The 18,762-nt window shown below is 41.4% G+C and overlaps 1 protein-coding gene across 1 annotated transcript in view; it reads right to left on the reverse strand.

Annotated features, from left to right (window-relative positions):
* The window catches only part of LOC119875920 (zinc finger protein 160-like), a 52,954-nt gene that overhangs the window by 7,910 nt on the left and 26,282 nt on the right, over nt 1–18,762 (reverse strand). The window contains exons 6-13 of the mRNA XM_038525537.1: nt 17,669–17,795; nt 17,324–17,419; nt 11,826–13,776; nt 10,754–10,770; nt 8,847–9,081; nt 8,626–8,746; nt 1,085–1,162; nt 582–708 (exon numbers count right to left, since the gene is read on the reverse strand). Coding sequence (XP_038381465.1) covers nt 582–708; nt 1,085–1,162; nt 8,626–8,746; nt 8,847–9,081; nt 10,754–10,770; nt 11,826–13,776; nt 17,324–17,419; nt 17,669–17,795 — 2,752 coding nt within the window. The remainder of the gene's footprint in view (nt 1–581; nt 709–1,084; nt 1,163–8,625; nt 8,747–8,846; nt 9,082–10,753; nt 10,771–11,825; nt 13,777–17,323; nt 17,420–17,668; nt 17,796–18,762) is intronic.

Raw genomic sequence — 18,762 nt, forward strand, 5'->3', positions numbered from 1 at the left:
TTAACATAAACTCAAATGTAGTTGAGTTTTATTATATAAATAACAAAAGACACCCATTTTATCTTTATCCTCTTATAACTTAGAAAATCACAACTGGGGGATCCCTGGGTGGCTCAGCGGTTTGGCGCCTGCCTTTGGTCCAGGGTGTGATCCTGGAGTCCCGGGGTCAAGTCCCACATCGGGCTCCATGCATGGAGCCTGCTTCTTCCTCTGCCTGTGTCTCTGCCACTCTCTCTCTCAGTCTGTGTCTCTCATGAATAAATAAATAAAATATTAAAAAAAAAAAGAAAATCACAACTGTTATAGGAGCTTGTGCTAAAATTCAAGATGAAGACCAAAAATACATATATTTCATATATATGTGTATGATATATACAAACATCATAATATATATATATCACATATGTACAAAGTAAAGGCTTGAACTCAGGAGAAGGAAGAAGATACCCATGTCTCTGGAGCCAGGGAAGGCACTAAGAATCTCACTTCAGAGCAACACAAACACTACAGAGCTTTAAGAAGCAAAAAAGGAAAGGGCACTGATGGGGACCCTCTAAGTGACACAGGGCAGCTGTCCTCACCCACTGACACCAGGTTCCTATAGTTCTCCAACATCACATCCCGGTACAGGTCCTTCTGAAAGGGGGCCAGAAGCTGCCACTCCTCCAAGGTGAACTCCACAGCCACATCATCAAATGTCAGAGATTCCTGTAATAACAGTGTTCTCTAATGAAGTGATTGTCTTTTTGATGATACAGAAGAAATGTTAAAATTTTTCTGCTTATTTCCACTCTACAGGTTGTTTCTAGACATCTAGCAGGGTTTTTATTTTGACACATTGTGGAAGAAACAAATGCCTAATTAAATATTTGGTAATTGTGCACTCAGTCATCCATCCATTGATCCATTGAGAAGTTTCTATAACATGTAAAAGTCTAATCTTCTCATTAACCTAAAAACACTATCCATATGTATATGACAGACAAAGGATATGTATGCTTTTCAGATTAACGGAACTGATTTTTTACAGGTCTCTCCAAATCTATTAGGGAACAAAGGAAAGAATAAAATAAACCAAAGTCACCTGAGCTTGGATCATTTTTTCTGCTCTCTGAACACAGCTGGCAGTGGAGAAGCTCTGCTTTGTGTTTCTGGATCTACTCTAAATTTCTCTTCAGAAATCTGTCTTGGTCAGGTGTGTCCCCATAAAAACTGACATCACAGCTTGTAACTTCTTCCTCCTTCAAATGATCCTTTTGTTCCTGGGGCATCAGGACCTATGGGTTAAGGAGACAATGTAGTCTGAGTGGTGCATTTCCTATGGGCCCAGATGCTGTCATTCCTCTTGAGCACTCACTTTAACACAAGCCCACAGTACTACCAAATGTCCCTTTATTTGATGCCCCAGAAAGTTTATTCTTCTGGCCAACAAAGCCTGAGGTTCTGAATCCAGTGGAGGTTTTCCTTCACTCTGTGATATGTAAGTGGGGTGAGTGTGACATGAGAAGAGGAAAATGAGATATACCCCAGCATCATGCCTCAGGAGAAGAGGAATTTCAGGCAGATTACTTTTATAAAACAGATAAGACAGAAGGAGAGTATAGAGCACTGTTTTCCTTTAAACCATGAGTGCTCAGGTACCTCTTCAAATCTTTTGTACAGTCTGTGAATACAAGCACTTCAGTTTGAAAACCAAAGTACAGGGCATATCAGAGGCTTTGGCTTACAAATTATGTATTATTGTCTTATGATATCTTAGGATGTTTTAAATAGATAAAAAACAAAAATACAGAATATTGTAAATAAATTGGAAAGTGAAGTTGAAGTGCTGTAAGATTCCTGTATCAGATTCAATGAAACACCGGGACACCCACACCCCGATGTTTATAGCAGCAATGTCCACAATAGGCAAACTGTGAAAGGAGCCTCGGTGTCCATTGAAAGATGAGTGGATAAAGAAGATGTGGTTTATGTATACAATGGAATATTACTCAGCCATTAGAAACAACAAATACCCACCATTTGCTTCGACATGGATGGAACTGGAGGGTATTATGCTGAGTGAAATAAGTCCATCGGAGAAAGACAAACATTATATGGTCTCATTCATTTGGAGAATATAAAAAATAGTGAAAGGGAATAAAGGGGAAAGGAGAAAAAATAAGTGGGAAATATCAGAAAGGGAGACAGAACATAAAAGACTCCTAACTCTGGGAAACAAACTAGGGGTGGTGGAAGGGGAGGTGGGCGGGGGGTGGGGGTGACTGGGTGACGGCCACTGAGGTGGGCACTTGACAGGATGAGCGCTGGGTGTTATTCTATATGTTGGCAAATTGAACACCAATAAAAAATAAATTTGTAAAAAAAAAAAATTCTTGTATCATTGGAGAAGAGTATAAAAGTACTAATTAACATAAGAATTTGACAAAAGAAGGTTCTGTGCTGTATATAATTTCTAGTGTCATGATGAAATCTAACAATTGTCTTAATGTACATAATTTTCATACTAACAGAAGGGGGAAATATAAGGACAAGAAATTCATCCAAAACAGGAGAAAAAAAAAGAGAGAGAGAGAGAGAATAAGAAACTGAGAATAAGTGGGGCAACTGCAATGCACTTAGATGACTTTTTAATCAAAACATATTAAAAGGGGATCCCTGGGTGGCTCAGCGGTTTAGTGCCTGCCTTCGGCCCAGGGCATGATCCTGAGGTCCCGGGATCAAGTCCCACATCAGGCTCCCTGCATGGAGCCTGCTTCTCCCTCTGCCTGTGTCTCTGCCTCTCTCTGTGTCTCTTATGAATCAACAAAATCTTTTAAAAAAATAAATAAACTATAAAAAATATAATAAAAATGCATAAAGTATAATTACATTGACACACAGAAATAGGCACAACTAAATAAAATACGATTAGGAATGATTTTTTTAATATGACAAAACTGTAAAGAAAAGGCTTAAAGTGCTTGATTATCAACAACTGGACGATTAACTGCCTTTGGGTGTGAAGATGCAATATAATTGGGAAGAGGCTCACAGCACACCTATGGGTGCTGGCAGCACTCTGTTTCTTGACCTGGGCAATGATGGCTTTATATAAAAATATATTACTTTCATACAGATTAACTTGTAGATCTTTTAAATTAACAAATAAATGGAAGTGCTCAACAACGCCAAAAGTCTGTTCTTTAAAAAGACCAATAAGGGCAGCCCGGTGGCTCAGAGGTTTAGCACCACCTTCAACCCAGGGTGTGAACCTGGAGACCTGGGATGGAGTCCCATGTCAAGCTCCCTAAATGAAGCTAGCTTCTCCCTCTGCCTGTGTCTCTGCCTCTCTCTCTGTGTATCTCTCATGAATGAATAAATAAAAATATTTTTTTAAAAAGACCAATAAAACATACCCATTTGTAGTGAAATGGATCACTCAGGTAAAATAGACATTTTTTTATCTTGAAAAAATGCTATGAACATTTTAAGGTCACTAAGCCTGGATGAATTCATAATTTTATGATCTAACCCTCCCTCCTGAAAACATGTTAACTCCAGACAATATAGCAGGTGAATTTTATGGGTAAACAATTGGACATGTATATCCACTAACACCTAATTGCTGAGTAGACCCAATGCATGGAGATAAGAATAAATTACAAACATTGGAAACTGGAATGAAAATTAAGGTTATACTCAGTATCATCAGGGACCCGGAAAAAGATTTAAAGAATTACTAACATAAAAGAGAGAAAATAAACAAAAGAGAGAGAGAGAGAAAATGCTCCTCCAGAAACCATTAGCAGATTTTTGCTTATATCTAGAACATTTGAATTGAACATTTCACGGAAATTCGATCATTAGCAATGGGAATTGGAACCACCATGATTAAAACCAACCAGTACTTACTAATAAACTGAGATGTGGGTCACCTTCCAGGAGGGACGGATACTAAACAAAATGGAAATTCTGTTAGCAAAGAACAAAGTGTGAATGTATGTCAGGCAAGTAAGCAACCATGTTCACAGCTGCTATGTAGTAATAAGAGGGGAGTTCAGAGGTTGACAACATTTTCTGCAAAGGGATAAATACTACACATTTTCAACTTTAAGATCTCTGTCACGTGGCGCCTGGGTGGCTCAGTCCGTTGAGCGTCTCCCTTCAGCTCAGGTCATGATCCCGGAATCCTTGGATCAAGTCCCCAATCTGGCTCCCCGCTCAGTGGGGAGCCGGCTTCTCCCTCCGCCCCTCTTTCCTCCCACTTCCTGCTTGTGCTCTCTGCTTTCTCTCATAAATAAATAAATAAATAAATAAATAAATAAATAAATAAATAAATAAATAATTTTTAAAATCTCGTCACAAGGACTCAATTCTTCCTTTGCCGCGCGGGAAAGCAGACATAGACAACGGCTAACAGACGGGGGACGGGATCGGCGGTTTAGTCCCTCCATCAGCAGTTAATCCCTGGACAAAGGCTTTATTATCTTTTTTTTTTTTTTTGGACAAAGGCTTTAAATACACACGAACACACACACACACACACACACACACACACACAAAAGGGTAATACACACGAACATACACACACACCCAAAAGGGTTTCGATCTATAAACATACACAACCAGAGGGTTTCAAACTATAAACACACACACACACACACACACACACACACACACACACACACACACACACCAGGTTTTGAACTATGTTCTGGGCTCTGCAGCCTCTGTCCCAGCAGCGGAGGTTGGAACCGCAATCAGTCCTCACATGCATGTCTCTGTACCAGACACTGATCACACACATCCTTACGAATCTGAAACCCGGGCCAGACACCCTGATGTGATGAGCATCCACTCGAGGCCTCAACATCACTGAGCCCCAAAATAAATCCCCCACCAGAACCAGACGCTTAGATCATCGTAAATGATCTGCACCACCCGCACCCCCGACAAGTGGACCGATCTGTAGAACCCCAAACTCTCGACAGCTTGGACACGGTGGTTGGTCTCTACAGACCCTAAACCGTCTTAATGACCTCAACAGTATCCCAACCACAGTCAGGTGAGTCAGACTCTCACCCGGTTCCTCTCACTTTCACCTTCGGCTCAATCGATCCCCGCCAATAATTACATAGGTTCACCCTACTCCACTTCCACCCTGTGAACATCATGTCATCCTGTGAGAAAAACAAACCTCCTATGGGGCAAAACAGGAAAAAAAAAAATCTTCAAGGAATAAAAGCACGTACTTACCTGATTTTCTCCAGACCGAATGGAGAGCCTAAACCGAACACTTCCGCGAACTACTTCTGCTGGAAACGTCGCCCCGAATTTTCGTCAGCCTATGGCGGCCGAGGAGGACCTGAAGACTTTGAAGCATGGCGAACAACTATGTGTTGTTATTTTCAGGGAGGTAATATGTCCGCGCCCGCTCTCTGTGGCTATGGGGGCGGCCATGTTTGGACACCTGATGTGGCACAAGGCAAAGGGGCGGTTTGAGGCCGCAAGCTAGGGATGGCCGCGATAGTGAGAAGCCACTCATATCTCATTTCCTCAGTGTTGACTCGTGTGAAAAATACTAGATTTTCAGAGACTCAAGATCCCGGAGGCAAGAATGGTGTGAGCTAAATCGTGTTCGCGAGTGGGGCAGGAAGTAACAAGATCAGAGTGTATACTATCCACTCTTTATTTTTTTTTCACTCTATTTTTTTAAAAAAAGGAAATTTCAGAACAGTCAGTAGAAGTTCAGGTGTGGATGATGCAGCAAGGAAGGAACTCTGGAAAAAAAGTGGAGAGTGGAGGGAGTAAACGGACACCCACGGAAAGCTTGTGGTGAAAAATTGCTTCCAAGAAGCTGTTTTTAAGAACAGAAAGATTTTTGGGCAACCGGTACAGAGTTGTTTTGGTACAGAGTTGTTTTGGGGTTGTTGAGCACAGTAGTCAAGAAAGAATTCTTGAGTGTTACCGTGGTACAACTTAGTAAGTTTACTTAAGTAGCTCGGGAACAGGACCCCTCCGCGGAAAGAGATGCCCTTTTGTATCAAGCTCCCTTCTCAGTGGGGAGTCTGCTTCTCCCTCTCCTTCTGCCCCTCTCTAATGCTCATGCTCTCTTTCTCAAATAAATAAATTCTTTTTTTTTTAAGATTTTATTTTATTTATTCATGACAGGCAGAGAGAGGCAGAGACACAGGCAGAGGGGAAGCAGGGGGAGCCTGACGTGGGACTCCATCCCAGGATCCCAGGTTCATAACCTGAGCCAAAGGCAGACGCTGAACCGCTGAGCCACCCAGGTGTCCCAATAAATTCCTTTTTGAAAAAAGAAAAAAAAATTACAACAAATCTTGCAGTGAGAATGTTAAGAATTTGGAATAATGAGAGGATCAAAATAGAAACAACATAATTGAAGATTTTATAAACCTCACTTTAATGCCTACATTTTATGTGGCTCTAGTTACCATCCTACAAATTCACCAAGATATTATTACAGCTGCTTACTACTAATCATAGAGACATGCATATACATTTTATAATATGGAAATATGTTTACAATGGGAAATTAAGTGACAAAATTATACCTATTTTTCCCAGTTTATTAAGATATAAATGACATAGGGCAGCCCCGGTGGCGCAGTGGTTTAGCGCCGCCTGAAGCCCGGGGTGTGATCCTGGAGAGTCGGGATCGAGTCCCATGTCGGGCTTCCTGCATGGAGCCTACTTCTCTCTCTGCCTGTGTCTCTGCCTCTCTTTCGCTCTCTCTGAATAAATAAATAAATATTTTTTAAAGAAAGATATAATTAACATAAATTATATCTTTTTATTTAAGATCGTATTTATTCATGAGAGACACACAGAGAGAGGCAGAGACACGGGCATAAGGGGAAGCAGGCTCACCTCGGGGAACCCAGTATGGGACTCAATCCCAGGACCCCGGGATCATGCCCCGAGCAGAAGGCAGATGCTCAACCACTGAACAACTCAAGCGTCCTGTTATACCTATTTTTAGTAAACTTTGTATTTTTGGAAAAATTTAGATTAACTTAAAAGTCACAAGGTACCACAAAGAGTTCACATATACCTTATTCAACTTCCTCTCATGTGACCACTTTATATAATCATGGTACATTTGTCAAATTAAGAAAAAAATTGTATAATACTCAACTAAATTAGATTCTATTCATATTTCACAAGTTTTTTCATTACTCTTTTTTTTTGTCCAAGAATAATGCATTTAGAAATCATGTTTCCTTGGTTTTCTCATTTCTTTTTTTTTTTAAGATTTTATTTTTTTTATTCATAGAGACAGAGAGAGAGAGGCAGAGACACAGGCGGAGGGAGAAGCAGGCACCATAGAGAGAGCCTGACGTGGGACTCTATCCCGGGTCTCCAGGATCACGCCCTGGACTGCAGGCGGCGCTAAACCGCTGCGCCACCGGGGCTGCCTGGTTTTCTCATTTCTGTGACCATTTTTGTCTTTTTCATCTCTCAGTTATTTTGAGGAGTACCGATCAGGTCCTTTGCATATTGTCCATCTTTTGGGTTGGTTAATGCATTTTGGAAAGACACCTAAGGCTTGAAGTCCCTTTCTCATCGCGTCATATGTAGTAGTATCAAAATGACTTAATGTTGATCTAGTAAAGTATGTTTGCTGGGTTTCTCCACTGAAAATATCAAAACCAATTATGGCCAAAAAGAACCATCATACATACAGGGTTCACATCAATGCATTTCAAGACTTATAAACCGGGCAGCCCTGGTGGCGCAGCGGTTTAGCGTTGCCTGCAGCCCAGGGCGTGATCCTAGAGACCCTGGATCGAGTCCCGTGTGGGGCTCCCTGCATGGTGCCTGCTTCTCCCTCTGCCTCTCTCTGTGTCTCTATGAATAAATAAATAAAATCTTTAAAAAAAAAAGACTTATAAACCTATAGTAATGTAGTATTCTTGAAAAGATAAACACACAGAATAGAGATCCCAGAAGAAGACCCATGCAAAGCAAATATACTCAATTGTTTGACAAAGGTATAAAGGCTGTTCAATGGAGAAAAGAAAGACTTCAGCACATCATACTAGAACACATAGACATCCCTGGGGGGGGGGGGGGGGGAGGAATTTAAGCATCCATCACATGAGTCATATATCTGATAAAGGACTGGTATCCAGAACACAGAATTCTTAAAAGTCGACAAGAAAATTCAGTTATAAAAATGAGCAAAGACTTTGAACAGGCACTTGATCGAAGATAAAAAGATGGGGAACAAGCATATGATGATCAACATAATTTGTTATTAGGAAATTACAAATTAAAACTAAAGTGTTCGGGACGCCTGGGTGGCTCAGCGGTTGAGCATCTGCCTTTGGCTCAGGGCGTGATCCTGGAGTCCGGGACGGAGTCCCACATCGGACTCCCTTCTTGAAGCCAGCTTCTCCCTCTGCCTCTGCCTGTGTGTGTGTGTGTGTGTGTCATGAATAAATAAATAAAATCTTAAAAACAAAAAACACAAGCCCTACACTCCCCAAACAACACTGACCTCAATTCCATCTCATGTTCACCCCAGAGCTCCTGGTCCAGAGACACTTCCCTCCCAGCCCCCCATCCTTGTCAGGTGCCCTGGGTGCCTGAGAGGCAGTGATGGCGGGTCCACACCTGCCGTGTTGAATCACTGCACACGGCCAAATTAACACACAGGCCCCAGGCTCTGACCATTCGCCGTTCATCGCCAGTCTCCGAAGACCACGCCTTAACCGCCGCCCGCAATCCTCCGCTACTGAAGCCAAATAAACCCCCAAACACTGGGGACTCTTCACGCGCGTTCTCGCTTTCCCCGCCGGGCCCCTTGCTTGAGACCCACACCCAGTTGGGCGCACCAGACCCCCAGCGCGCTCTCCCAACTGCGTCGGACTGCTAGGCTCTCCGCGCCCCGCGGGCCAGCGATGGGGACGTCGAGGGCTGCCAGGAGGGAGACTAGCGGCCTCGGGTCCTGCAGGAAGCGCGCGCCCCTCGCTTGGGGCCTGAGAGCCCGCGGCTGTGAGGTGACCACCGTTTCCTCACGGAGCATGTCTGGCGCTTCTGACTGGAGTGGCATGGCTGCCACCACCCTCCCTGGCGGAAAGAAATGAAACGGTCTTAAGGGCACCCGGGCGGGGCCTCCTCTCTTCTCAAAAGGGTCACAGGCGCAGAGCTAACTACTTTCCAGAGACGGGAACCTACCCAAGCCTGACGTGGCGTGGGGCGCGTTCTACTCATGAGTTTGGAAGAAACAGCGCGCGGATGGTGCCCTGAGCCGTTAGGCAGGCACCCCGAGAAAACTCGTGAATGCGGCGGGTTTGCGTCAAGTCCGGTGTTCAAATGCAAAGACCCCAGAGTGCTCTTCGCTGGATCTCCGTTGAATTTTCCTCTCCTCGTGCGTCTCCGTTACTCACACACCTGCCACAGGACACTTCTGGTCACCAGATGTTTGAAGGGATTTCCAGGACACCAGCTGGGTGTCCTGCAACGTTACTCGATTGGACACGGTCTACCGGGACATAGTGTCAGATCCCACAGGTGAAGCGCCCAGCCCTACAGAGTGTGCCCCCTCTCCATTTTATATGCCAGTGGCAAGCAGCAGGTCTGCCTAATTTCTGACTTGGTTACTAGTGGGAGCTTCTCCCAGCCCCCTCCTCTGGTTCCATTAATTTGCAGCAGCAGCTCACAGAACTCAGAGGAACACTTGAACCAGTTTATTAAAGGAGATGATAAAGAATATACATGAACAGCCAGATGAAGAGATACATAGGGTGAGACCTGGAAGGACCCATTCCAAGCACCAGAGCTTCTAGGTCTGTGGAGTTGTGGTATGTTACCCTCCCTGTACAAGGTGTTCACCTACCTCAAAGTTCGCCTACTATTTGTGGATGTTACGGAGGCTTCCTCAGGTAAAACTGTTAAATTTTTAAAAAGATTTTATTATTTATTTGACACAGGGAAAGAGAGGGGAGAACACAAGCGGTGGGGGGGGGTGGCAGGCAGAGGGAGAAGCAGACTCCCCCCTCCCCCCCCAAGCAGGGAGCTCCACGTGGGGCTCAATCCCAAAACCCCAGGATCACGGTCTTAGCCAAAGGAAGACACTCAACCCACTGAGCCACCCAGGTGCCCCCCTAAAATTGCTCAATTTTTGACTCAATTTCCTTCTCCTCTCTCTGGAGGATGGGGGGACATGTAGGGCTCAAAGTTCTTTTTTATTTTCCCAAAGATTTTATTTATTGATTCATGACAGAGAGGCAGAGACATAGGCAGAGGGAGAAGCAGACTGCTATGAGGGAGCCTGATACAGGATTTGATCCCAGGACCCTGGCATCAGGACCTGAGCCAAAGGCAGATGCTCAACCACTAAGCCACCCAGGTGCCCCAGGGCTCAAAGTTCTAAGTTTCTAACTATGGTTTAGTCTCTCCAGTGACCAGTCCCCATCCAGGAGCCATCCATAAACCCACCCAGAGTTGCCTCATTGGAATAAATGCTCCTTGCACACTCATCATTTAGGAATTTACACAGGTTTCAGGAGTGTGTGCTACAAACAAGGGGAAGAGACCAATATCCCACAAGGTCAAATAGTAAACTTTAAAGAGTAAGTGCTAAATGATTCTACTATTCTCATAGTCTATAAATGACAAATTCTATAAATTTGTCTCTGATACCAGGGGTTAGGGTCACAGAAATACGTGACTATGAATGGATAGCATGAGGGAGTTTGTGTTGACAAGACATTCTATGGTGTTGGTTATACAAACCTACATGATAGTTTCTTAAAACTATATGTAAAAATCAAAACAAAAATGAGTGTGTTAAAACTGGTGAGATCCAAGTAAATCCTGTGGTTAGAAGTGTTATAATAATAATTTCACTTTCCTCTATTTGATAATGAACTCTGGTTATGTAAGATTTTATCTTTGGAAGTAGCTGACTGAAGAGCACTTAGGAAATCCTTGAAAAATTCCAGTTTTTGTGATTCTAAACTTATTTCAAATTCAAAATTGATGCTGCTTATAAACTTGATTAAACATATTGAGTTATACATATGAAATGAATATATTCATTTTGAAGTACTTCAAGTATTCTGCACTTGGAACTTGGAACTAGAGAAATTCAAAAGTTAAATATATAATGAAACAGGTATGGAATCCCCCTGTATTGTACATGTTAAAATTTAATCCATGGTGAGAGTAACTGCCACTATTAAAATTTATATAATCAATTATAAGGCAATCAGAAATACAGCTAAAATATCCTATTCTGAATGCTTCTGAGGCATATTATCTGTTATGTGTAGACAGGACAATGCTCTCATTCATCACTTCTGGGAGGCTTCTTTCCTTGTTTGCTACTTTGTTAAAGTCTACCACATTGAATGTGTTCCTAGGTTATTTCTGTATGGATTTCCTGGCAAATATATTACTTCAAGCCCTGCTATATTTATTGCCAAAGGAAAGTACCTGTCTAGTGTGAACTGACATCTATTAAGGTCTTACTTCTGGGCACAGGTTTTCCCACAGTTATATTTCTACCAATAACAAATATTCATTCATGATCTGTGATGATGAATATAAAAGGGTCTACTTCCCATTGAAGGCTTTCTTCATCTGCCACATTCATAGAATCTATTTCAAACTGTACTTTTTAGATTTAGATGTACAATGTCCTAAAATATTTTCATCAAAGCTGATTGTATGAGTTTTGTAAATTTTTTCATCTATATAAAATGACACAATTGATCACTAAACATATCATTCTTTGCATTGTTATTCTTCATTACGTACTATTATTATCTTCAGGGCCTACATCTGGCAACAGGTCATCCCAAAGTGACTATCTGTGAATTCTCTTATGTTTAACAAGGATTGACAAGTGGGCAAAAGTTTTCCCACAATCACTGCAGCCATAGGGTCTCTCTCCTGTATGTTTTCTTTGGTGAACATTGAGCCCTGACTTTGTAGTGAAGGCTTTCCCACAATCACTGCATTCATATGGTTTCTCTCCTGTGTGAATTCTCTGATGGGTAATGAGATCATTTTTGCGCAAAGAAAATTTTCCACATTCAGTACACGCAAAGGAAGTTTTTCCGGTGTGTAACCTCTGATGTTGTATGAGGCAGGTCTTCTTCCTGAAGGCTTTATCACATTCATTGCATTTGTATGGTTTCTCCCCAGTATGAGTTTGCTGATGTATACCTAGAGTGCTCTTCATGGTGAAGCCTTTTCCACATTCATTGCATATATACGGTTTCTCCCCAGTATGAGTTCGCAAATGTGCAATGAGCATGCTTTTCCCAGTTAAGCCTTTGCCACATTCATTACATATATAGGGTTTCTCTCCCGTATGAGTGCGCCTATGTACATTGAGATGACTCTTCTCTGTGAAGCCTTTTCCACATTCAGCGCATATATAGGGCTTCTCTCCTGTATGAGTTCGTTGATGTCCTATCAGCCGTATCTTTGCTGGAAAGCCTTTTCCACATACACTACATACATAGGGTTTCTCTCCTGTATGAGTGCGCTGATGTACAATCAGACGGCTCTTCACAGTGAAACCTTTCCCACAATCATTGCATATATATGGCTTCTCTGCAGTATGAGTTCGCTGATGTACAATGAGATCACTCTTCATGGTAAAGCCTTTTCCACATACACTACATACATAGGGTTTCTCTCCTGTATGTGTTCGCTGATGTCTGATGAGAGGACTCTTCAGGGTGAAGCCTTTTCCACACTCACTGCATGTGTAGGGTTTCTCTCCTGTATGAGTTCGCTGATGTACAATGAGACACTGCTTCATTGAAAAGCCCTTTCCACATTCACTACATGTATACAATTTCTCTTCTGTATGAGTTTGCTGATGTGTGATAAGACTGTTCTTCAAGGTGAAACCTTTCCCACATTCATTGCATATAAAAGGTTTCTCACCAGTATGAGTTCGGTGATGTGCAACAAGACGTCTCTTCTCAATGAAGCCTTTTCCACATTCACTGCATATATAAGGTTTTTCTCCTGTATGAGTTTTCTGATGCGTAGTGAGACTAAACTTTGTAGAGAAGGCTTTCTCACATAGGCTGCATCCATGAGGCTTCTCTCCTGTATGAGTTCGCTGATGATAAATAAGCTGACACTTCTTGATGAATGCTTTCCCACATTCATTACACATATAAGGCTTCTGTCCCAAATGAGTTTTCTGGTGTATACTGAACTGTGATTTCTTGAGGAATGTTTTGTCACATTCAGTACATTCATAATGTTTCAGTCCTGTATGAATTCTCTGATGTTCAGTTAGTCTGGACTTTCTAGAGAATGCTTTCCCACACAGATTGCACCCATGAGGTTTCTCTCTAGTATGAACTCTCTGATGATCAACGAGCTGAGACACCATGACAAAGGTTTTCCCACATTCACCACATACATGGGATTTCTGCATGTTGTGAGTTCTCTGCTGTTTAAAAACCTGGGAAGTATTGTTGATGGGTTTTACGTTTATAGGAGATTTAATTACACTATAAAATTGTTCATGGTTAGAATGAAGAAGGGATTTTCCATTTTCATTAAACTCAGTAGAGTTCTTTGAGTTTATACTCTGGCTTTCAAAACTTAAATTTGATTTTAAAGGTTTTTCACATAAGTCAAACATATAATTTTGCTTTAACAGGAAATGACTTTCACTCTGATTAAGAATATTTGCAAATGTATTATGTTCATAGCATTGTTCCACACTCTTCTGAATACTTCGATTTTGCAAGTGACACTGCAGAGGATCATCAGCTTTCCTGATTTCTAGGAGAGAAAGGAACAATGAATCATTCTGTAATCTCTCATAATCTGGGCTTAGAATAAAACTAATTTAAATATGCCTTCATGTGGGGGTGGCTGGGTGGATCAGTCAGTTAAGTGTCTGACTTCACCTCAGGTCATGTTTTTGGGGTCCTGGGATCCAGCCCTTTGTCCAGCTCCACACTCAGCGGGGAGTCTGCTTGTCCTTCTCCCTCTACCTCTCCCTACTCAGGTTTGTTCTCTCTCTCAAATAAGTAAAATCTTTTTAAAAAATTGTTAAAAATAGAACTACCCTATGATACAGCAATTACATTACTAGGTATTTAACCAAAGGATAGAAAAATACAGATTTGAAGAGGCATGTGAACCCCAATGTTCATAGCATTATCAACAATAGCTAACTGATGGAAAGAGCCCAAATGTCTACCTGCTGATGAATGGATAAAGAAGATGTGGTGTGTATATATAATATATACACAACAGAATATTACTGCCATCAAAAAGAATGAAATCTTGCCTTTTGCAATGACATGGATGGAGCTAGAGTGTATTATGCTAAGTGGAATAAGTCAGCCAGAGAAAACCAAATACCATAGGATCTCACTCATACGTCAAATTTTTTTTTAAAGAATTTACTTATATATTCATGAGAGACACAGAGAGAGGCAGAGACATAGGCGGAGGGAGAAGCAGACAGGGAGCCTGATGGAAGATTTGATCCCAGGACCCCGGGACCACAACCTGAGCCAAAGACAAATACTCAACCACTGAACCGCCCAGGTGCCCCCATATGTGGAATTTAAGAAACAAAACAAATGAACATACAGGAAGGGAAAAAAAAGAAAAGCAAACCACGAGACTCTTATCTATAGAGAACAAACTGAGGGCTGGTGGAGGGAGGTAGGTGGGACATGACCTAAATGAGTGATGGGTAGTAAGGAAGGTACTTGCGATGAGCGCTGGGTGTTATATGTGAGTGATGACTAAATTCTACTCCTAAAATCAATAAATTTGAAAAAAAAAAGATAAAGATGATACACACACACACACACACACACACACACACACACACAATGGAGTATTACTTAGCCATAAAAAAGGAAATCTTACAATGTGCGACAACATGAAGGGACCTAAAGAGTATAAGACTAAGTGAAGTATATCAGCCAGAGAAAGACAAATACTTTATGATTTTACCCATATGTGGAATTTAAGAAACAAAACAAATGAACGAAGGAAAAAGAAACAAAAAAGTAGACTCTTAAATACAGAGAACAAACTAATGATTGCCAGAGGGAAGGTAGGTGGAAGGATGGGTTAAAGAGATAAGGGGAGTTAAGAGCAACTTACCTGGATGAGCACAGAGAAATGTATAGAATTGTTGAATCATTACACTGTATACCCAAAACTTATGTAACACTGTATGCTAATGATATTTGAATTAAAAAAAAAAAAGGAATCAGACTCAAGTTCTTAAAAAATTAGTGAAAATTCCATTTTGCCATCACTTTAGAAATTGATAAGTAACAATAAATGGGCACAGCCAGTGTCAGGGCATGGCTAAATTACAAATAAATAAATAATAGAAAACAAAAGCTTTAGGAAAATACATGCAGTGATAACACCTATTAATTAAAGGAAAATGTGAATTAGCAAAACCATGAAGGAAATCATTTAAAGTAGACATAGTTATGACCTAGTTTGGTTTGGAAATCATGTAGCATGCTAAAAAAGATATTTTCTTGTTAATCAAATGACATTTACAAAGAGAGCTCAGGGGCACCTGGATGGCTCGGTTAGTTAAGCATCCAACTCTTAATTCCTGCTCAGGTCATGATCTCAGGGTTGTGATACTGAGCCCCAAGCCCAGTATGGAACCTGATTAAGATTCTCTTTCTTCCCCTCCTCCCACTCCCCCAAGTAGAGAGTTCAGCAAGTAGAGAACATTTTTTTTTTAAAGATTTATCTATTTATTTATTTGTGATAGACATAGAGAGAGAGAGAGGCAGAGACACAGGAGGAAGGAGAAGCAGGCTCCATGCCGGGAGCCTGACGTGGGACTCGATCCCGGGACTCCAGGATCGCGCCCTGGGCCAAAGGCAGGCGCTAAACCGCCTAGCCACCCAGGGATCCCAAGTAGAGAACATTTAAGGTAATGAGGTAATGCCAGGATAAGGAGAACTTAAAATAGGCAGTTGTGTCAAGATGAAAGAGAACCTAAATTTTATTTTATTTATTTTTTAAATATTTTATTTATTTATTCATGAGACACACACAGAGAGAGGGGCAGAGTTATAGGCAGAGGGAGAAGCAGGCTCCACACAGGGAGCCTGACGTGAGATTCGATCCTGGGGCTCCAGGATCACACCTTGAGCCAAAGGCAGACGCTTAACTGCTGAGCCACCCAGGTGTCCCAAGAACCTAAATTTTTTTTAGAAAGGATGGAGAGAAGATGATTCTCATTCTCACACGCAAAATGGGAAGACTTAGGCTAGCTGCCATGGAGAAAGGTAAAATCCATAGAAAAAAAACATGGATTAGACAATATTAAGAGAGAAGCCAATTTGGATGTCGCAGAGAAGGGAAAGGGGTTAATTCATGGGAATAGAGGAAGCTTGTAAGAGTTATGAGAACTGAGAAGAAAATGAAAATAGAAGTATGGAGAACCTCTGGGGTTTCTGGTAAAACAGTAGGGGAGGGGAGTCAAAGAATGACCTAAATGCACACCAAAAATCAGGTTATCATGGAGACAAAGCATCCAAGGTGGGGTCAGATGTTATGGAAGGAGAACATTATTTCCTAGTAAGGCAGGCAAGCATAGTAGTAAGAAAAAAGTGAAGTCGAAGCTGTTTCTTTACAGAGAGGCCTGGAAGGTAGAATTTCATAGCAGGAGAAGTGGTAACAGGCAGAGACACTGTCACAGTGGATGAAGACGAGAAAGATTAGAAAATGATAGGAAGGGGCACCTGGCTGGCTCAGTCACTGGAGTGTGCGGTGTAACTCTTGATCTCAGAGTTAAGTTCGAGGCCCATGTTGGGAGTAGAGATTACTTAAAAATAAAAATCCTTAAAAAAAAAAAATTAAAAAGAGTGCACCTGGGTAGCTCAGTCGGTTGATTTCAGTTTTGATTTCGACTCCGGTCATGCTCTCAGGGTTGTGAGATGGAGATCTGTGTCAGGCTCTGTGCTCAGCAGGGAGTTTGATTGAAGATTCTTTCTCTTGTCTCCCTCTCCCACTATCCCCACCCCCTGCTCACATACACTCTCTCTCTAAAAATAAATAGATCTTTTAAAAAATAAAATTAAAAGAAAGTCCTAGGAAGATGACTATGTAAATAAACAAAACCAGGAAGTATATAAGGTAAACAGAGATCAGATCTTAAAAAAGGGGGCATATTTTCCTCTAAACTTCAACAAAGAAAAAGAGTTCTCATATGGGAAGAAAGATAGAGGGACTATTTACATTTCCTCAGATACTGTCATGGTTCTGAGGCCTTCTCTGACTGACCAGAATACTACTGCAGCTGCCCATCTTGCCAGTTCTCACTTACCTGGGCAGATTCGACTGTGGATTTCATTTTCTATCATCGAAAGTTCTCCTCCTCGTTCCAACTTGGACAGTGCATCTGGTTTGCTGGCTTGATATCCTGTTCATGAAAAAAGATAGAAGACTCAATGGACCGGGGTACAGCAAGAAGGGATAATGTTACATTTTAGGGACTAAACAGGTAACATCAAGGCTATTCTCTCAAAAGATGGGATATTATACCCTCTTCGCTGAGGCAAGAGAAGGATCTGAGAATCTACTGATTCAAAGTACAAAAGAGTTAAGTAGATGAGAAAGAAAAAGCCACTGGCAGAACACCCTGTGAGTGCCACAGGGAAGCTGTCCTCACCCACTGACACCAGGTTTCTATAGTTCTCCAGCATCATGTCCCAGTACAGGTCCTTCTGAGCAGGGGCCAGGAGCTGCCACTCCTCCCAGGTGAAGTCCACAGCCACATCATCAAATGTGAGGGATTCCTGTTAAACACAGTTATGTTTAATGAAGTGAAATTCTTGTGGCGATATGAAAAAAACAGATAAAGGAAATTATTCTGTTCATTTCACCATATAGGAAATGGGTGATTTTTATTCCTTAATACATTGTGATAGAAGAAATCTTGTAAAATATTATGTCATTGTGCAATCTTCTATCCAACAAACTTGAAAATTTAAGAAAGTTTCTGTTACACATACCATTAAATCCTCCTGCTAGTGTAAGAACATCTGTAATCTATATATATTTGAGCATCTGTTTGCCAGTAGAACTATATAATACTTATAAGTAGATGAATACATTTCTAAATTCACTGTGAGCATTTGAGCCAATACCAAAACCAGTAATGAAGAGACTGCAAATGCTAGAATCACAAGACAATACATACTAATTTCAGTGGCTAATAAAACAAAAGTAACTGTACAAAACATATAATAAAGCAAAAGGATTCTCCCATACCTTGCCCTATGCTTCTTTTCCATTTGGCTGTTCCCACTTTGTATCCTTTACAATAAACTGGAAAATGTGAAGTGTTTTCCTGAGATATGTGAGCCACTGTAGTTAATTATAAAACTCAACAAAGGGATTGTGGGAAACTGTATTTGTAGCCAAGTCAGAATACTTGGCATCTGAAATGAGGGCAGTCTTGCAGGGCTGAGCCCTATAAACTTGTGAAGTACGATAGTAACTCCATGTAGTCAGTGTCAAGATTGAATCAAATTGCAGATTGGTGGAGTCTGGAAAGTTGGAAAACTGGCCATTGGTGTGGAAAAACTCACATATTTGGTGTCACAAGTGTTGGCAGTAGAAACATCACAGTAATGCCTACCACGTAACTTACCAAAATTCTCTTGTGATGACTGTCAGAGATATTTGCAGCACACTGCTAGCTAATGTGATCTACAGGGTCCCACACAGTCACATATATTAGAACATGAATCACAAAGTATG

This window comes from Canis lupus, chromosome 1, assembly GCF_011100685.1.
Source record: "Canis lupus familiaris isolate Mischka breed German Shepherd chromosome 1, alternate assembly UU_Cfam_GSD_1.0, whole genome shotgun sequence".
Taxonomy (NCBI): Eukaryota; Metazoa; Chordata; class Mammalia; order Carnivora; family Canidae; genus Canis; species Canis lupus.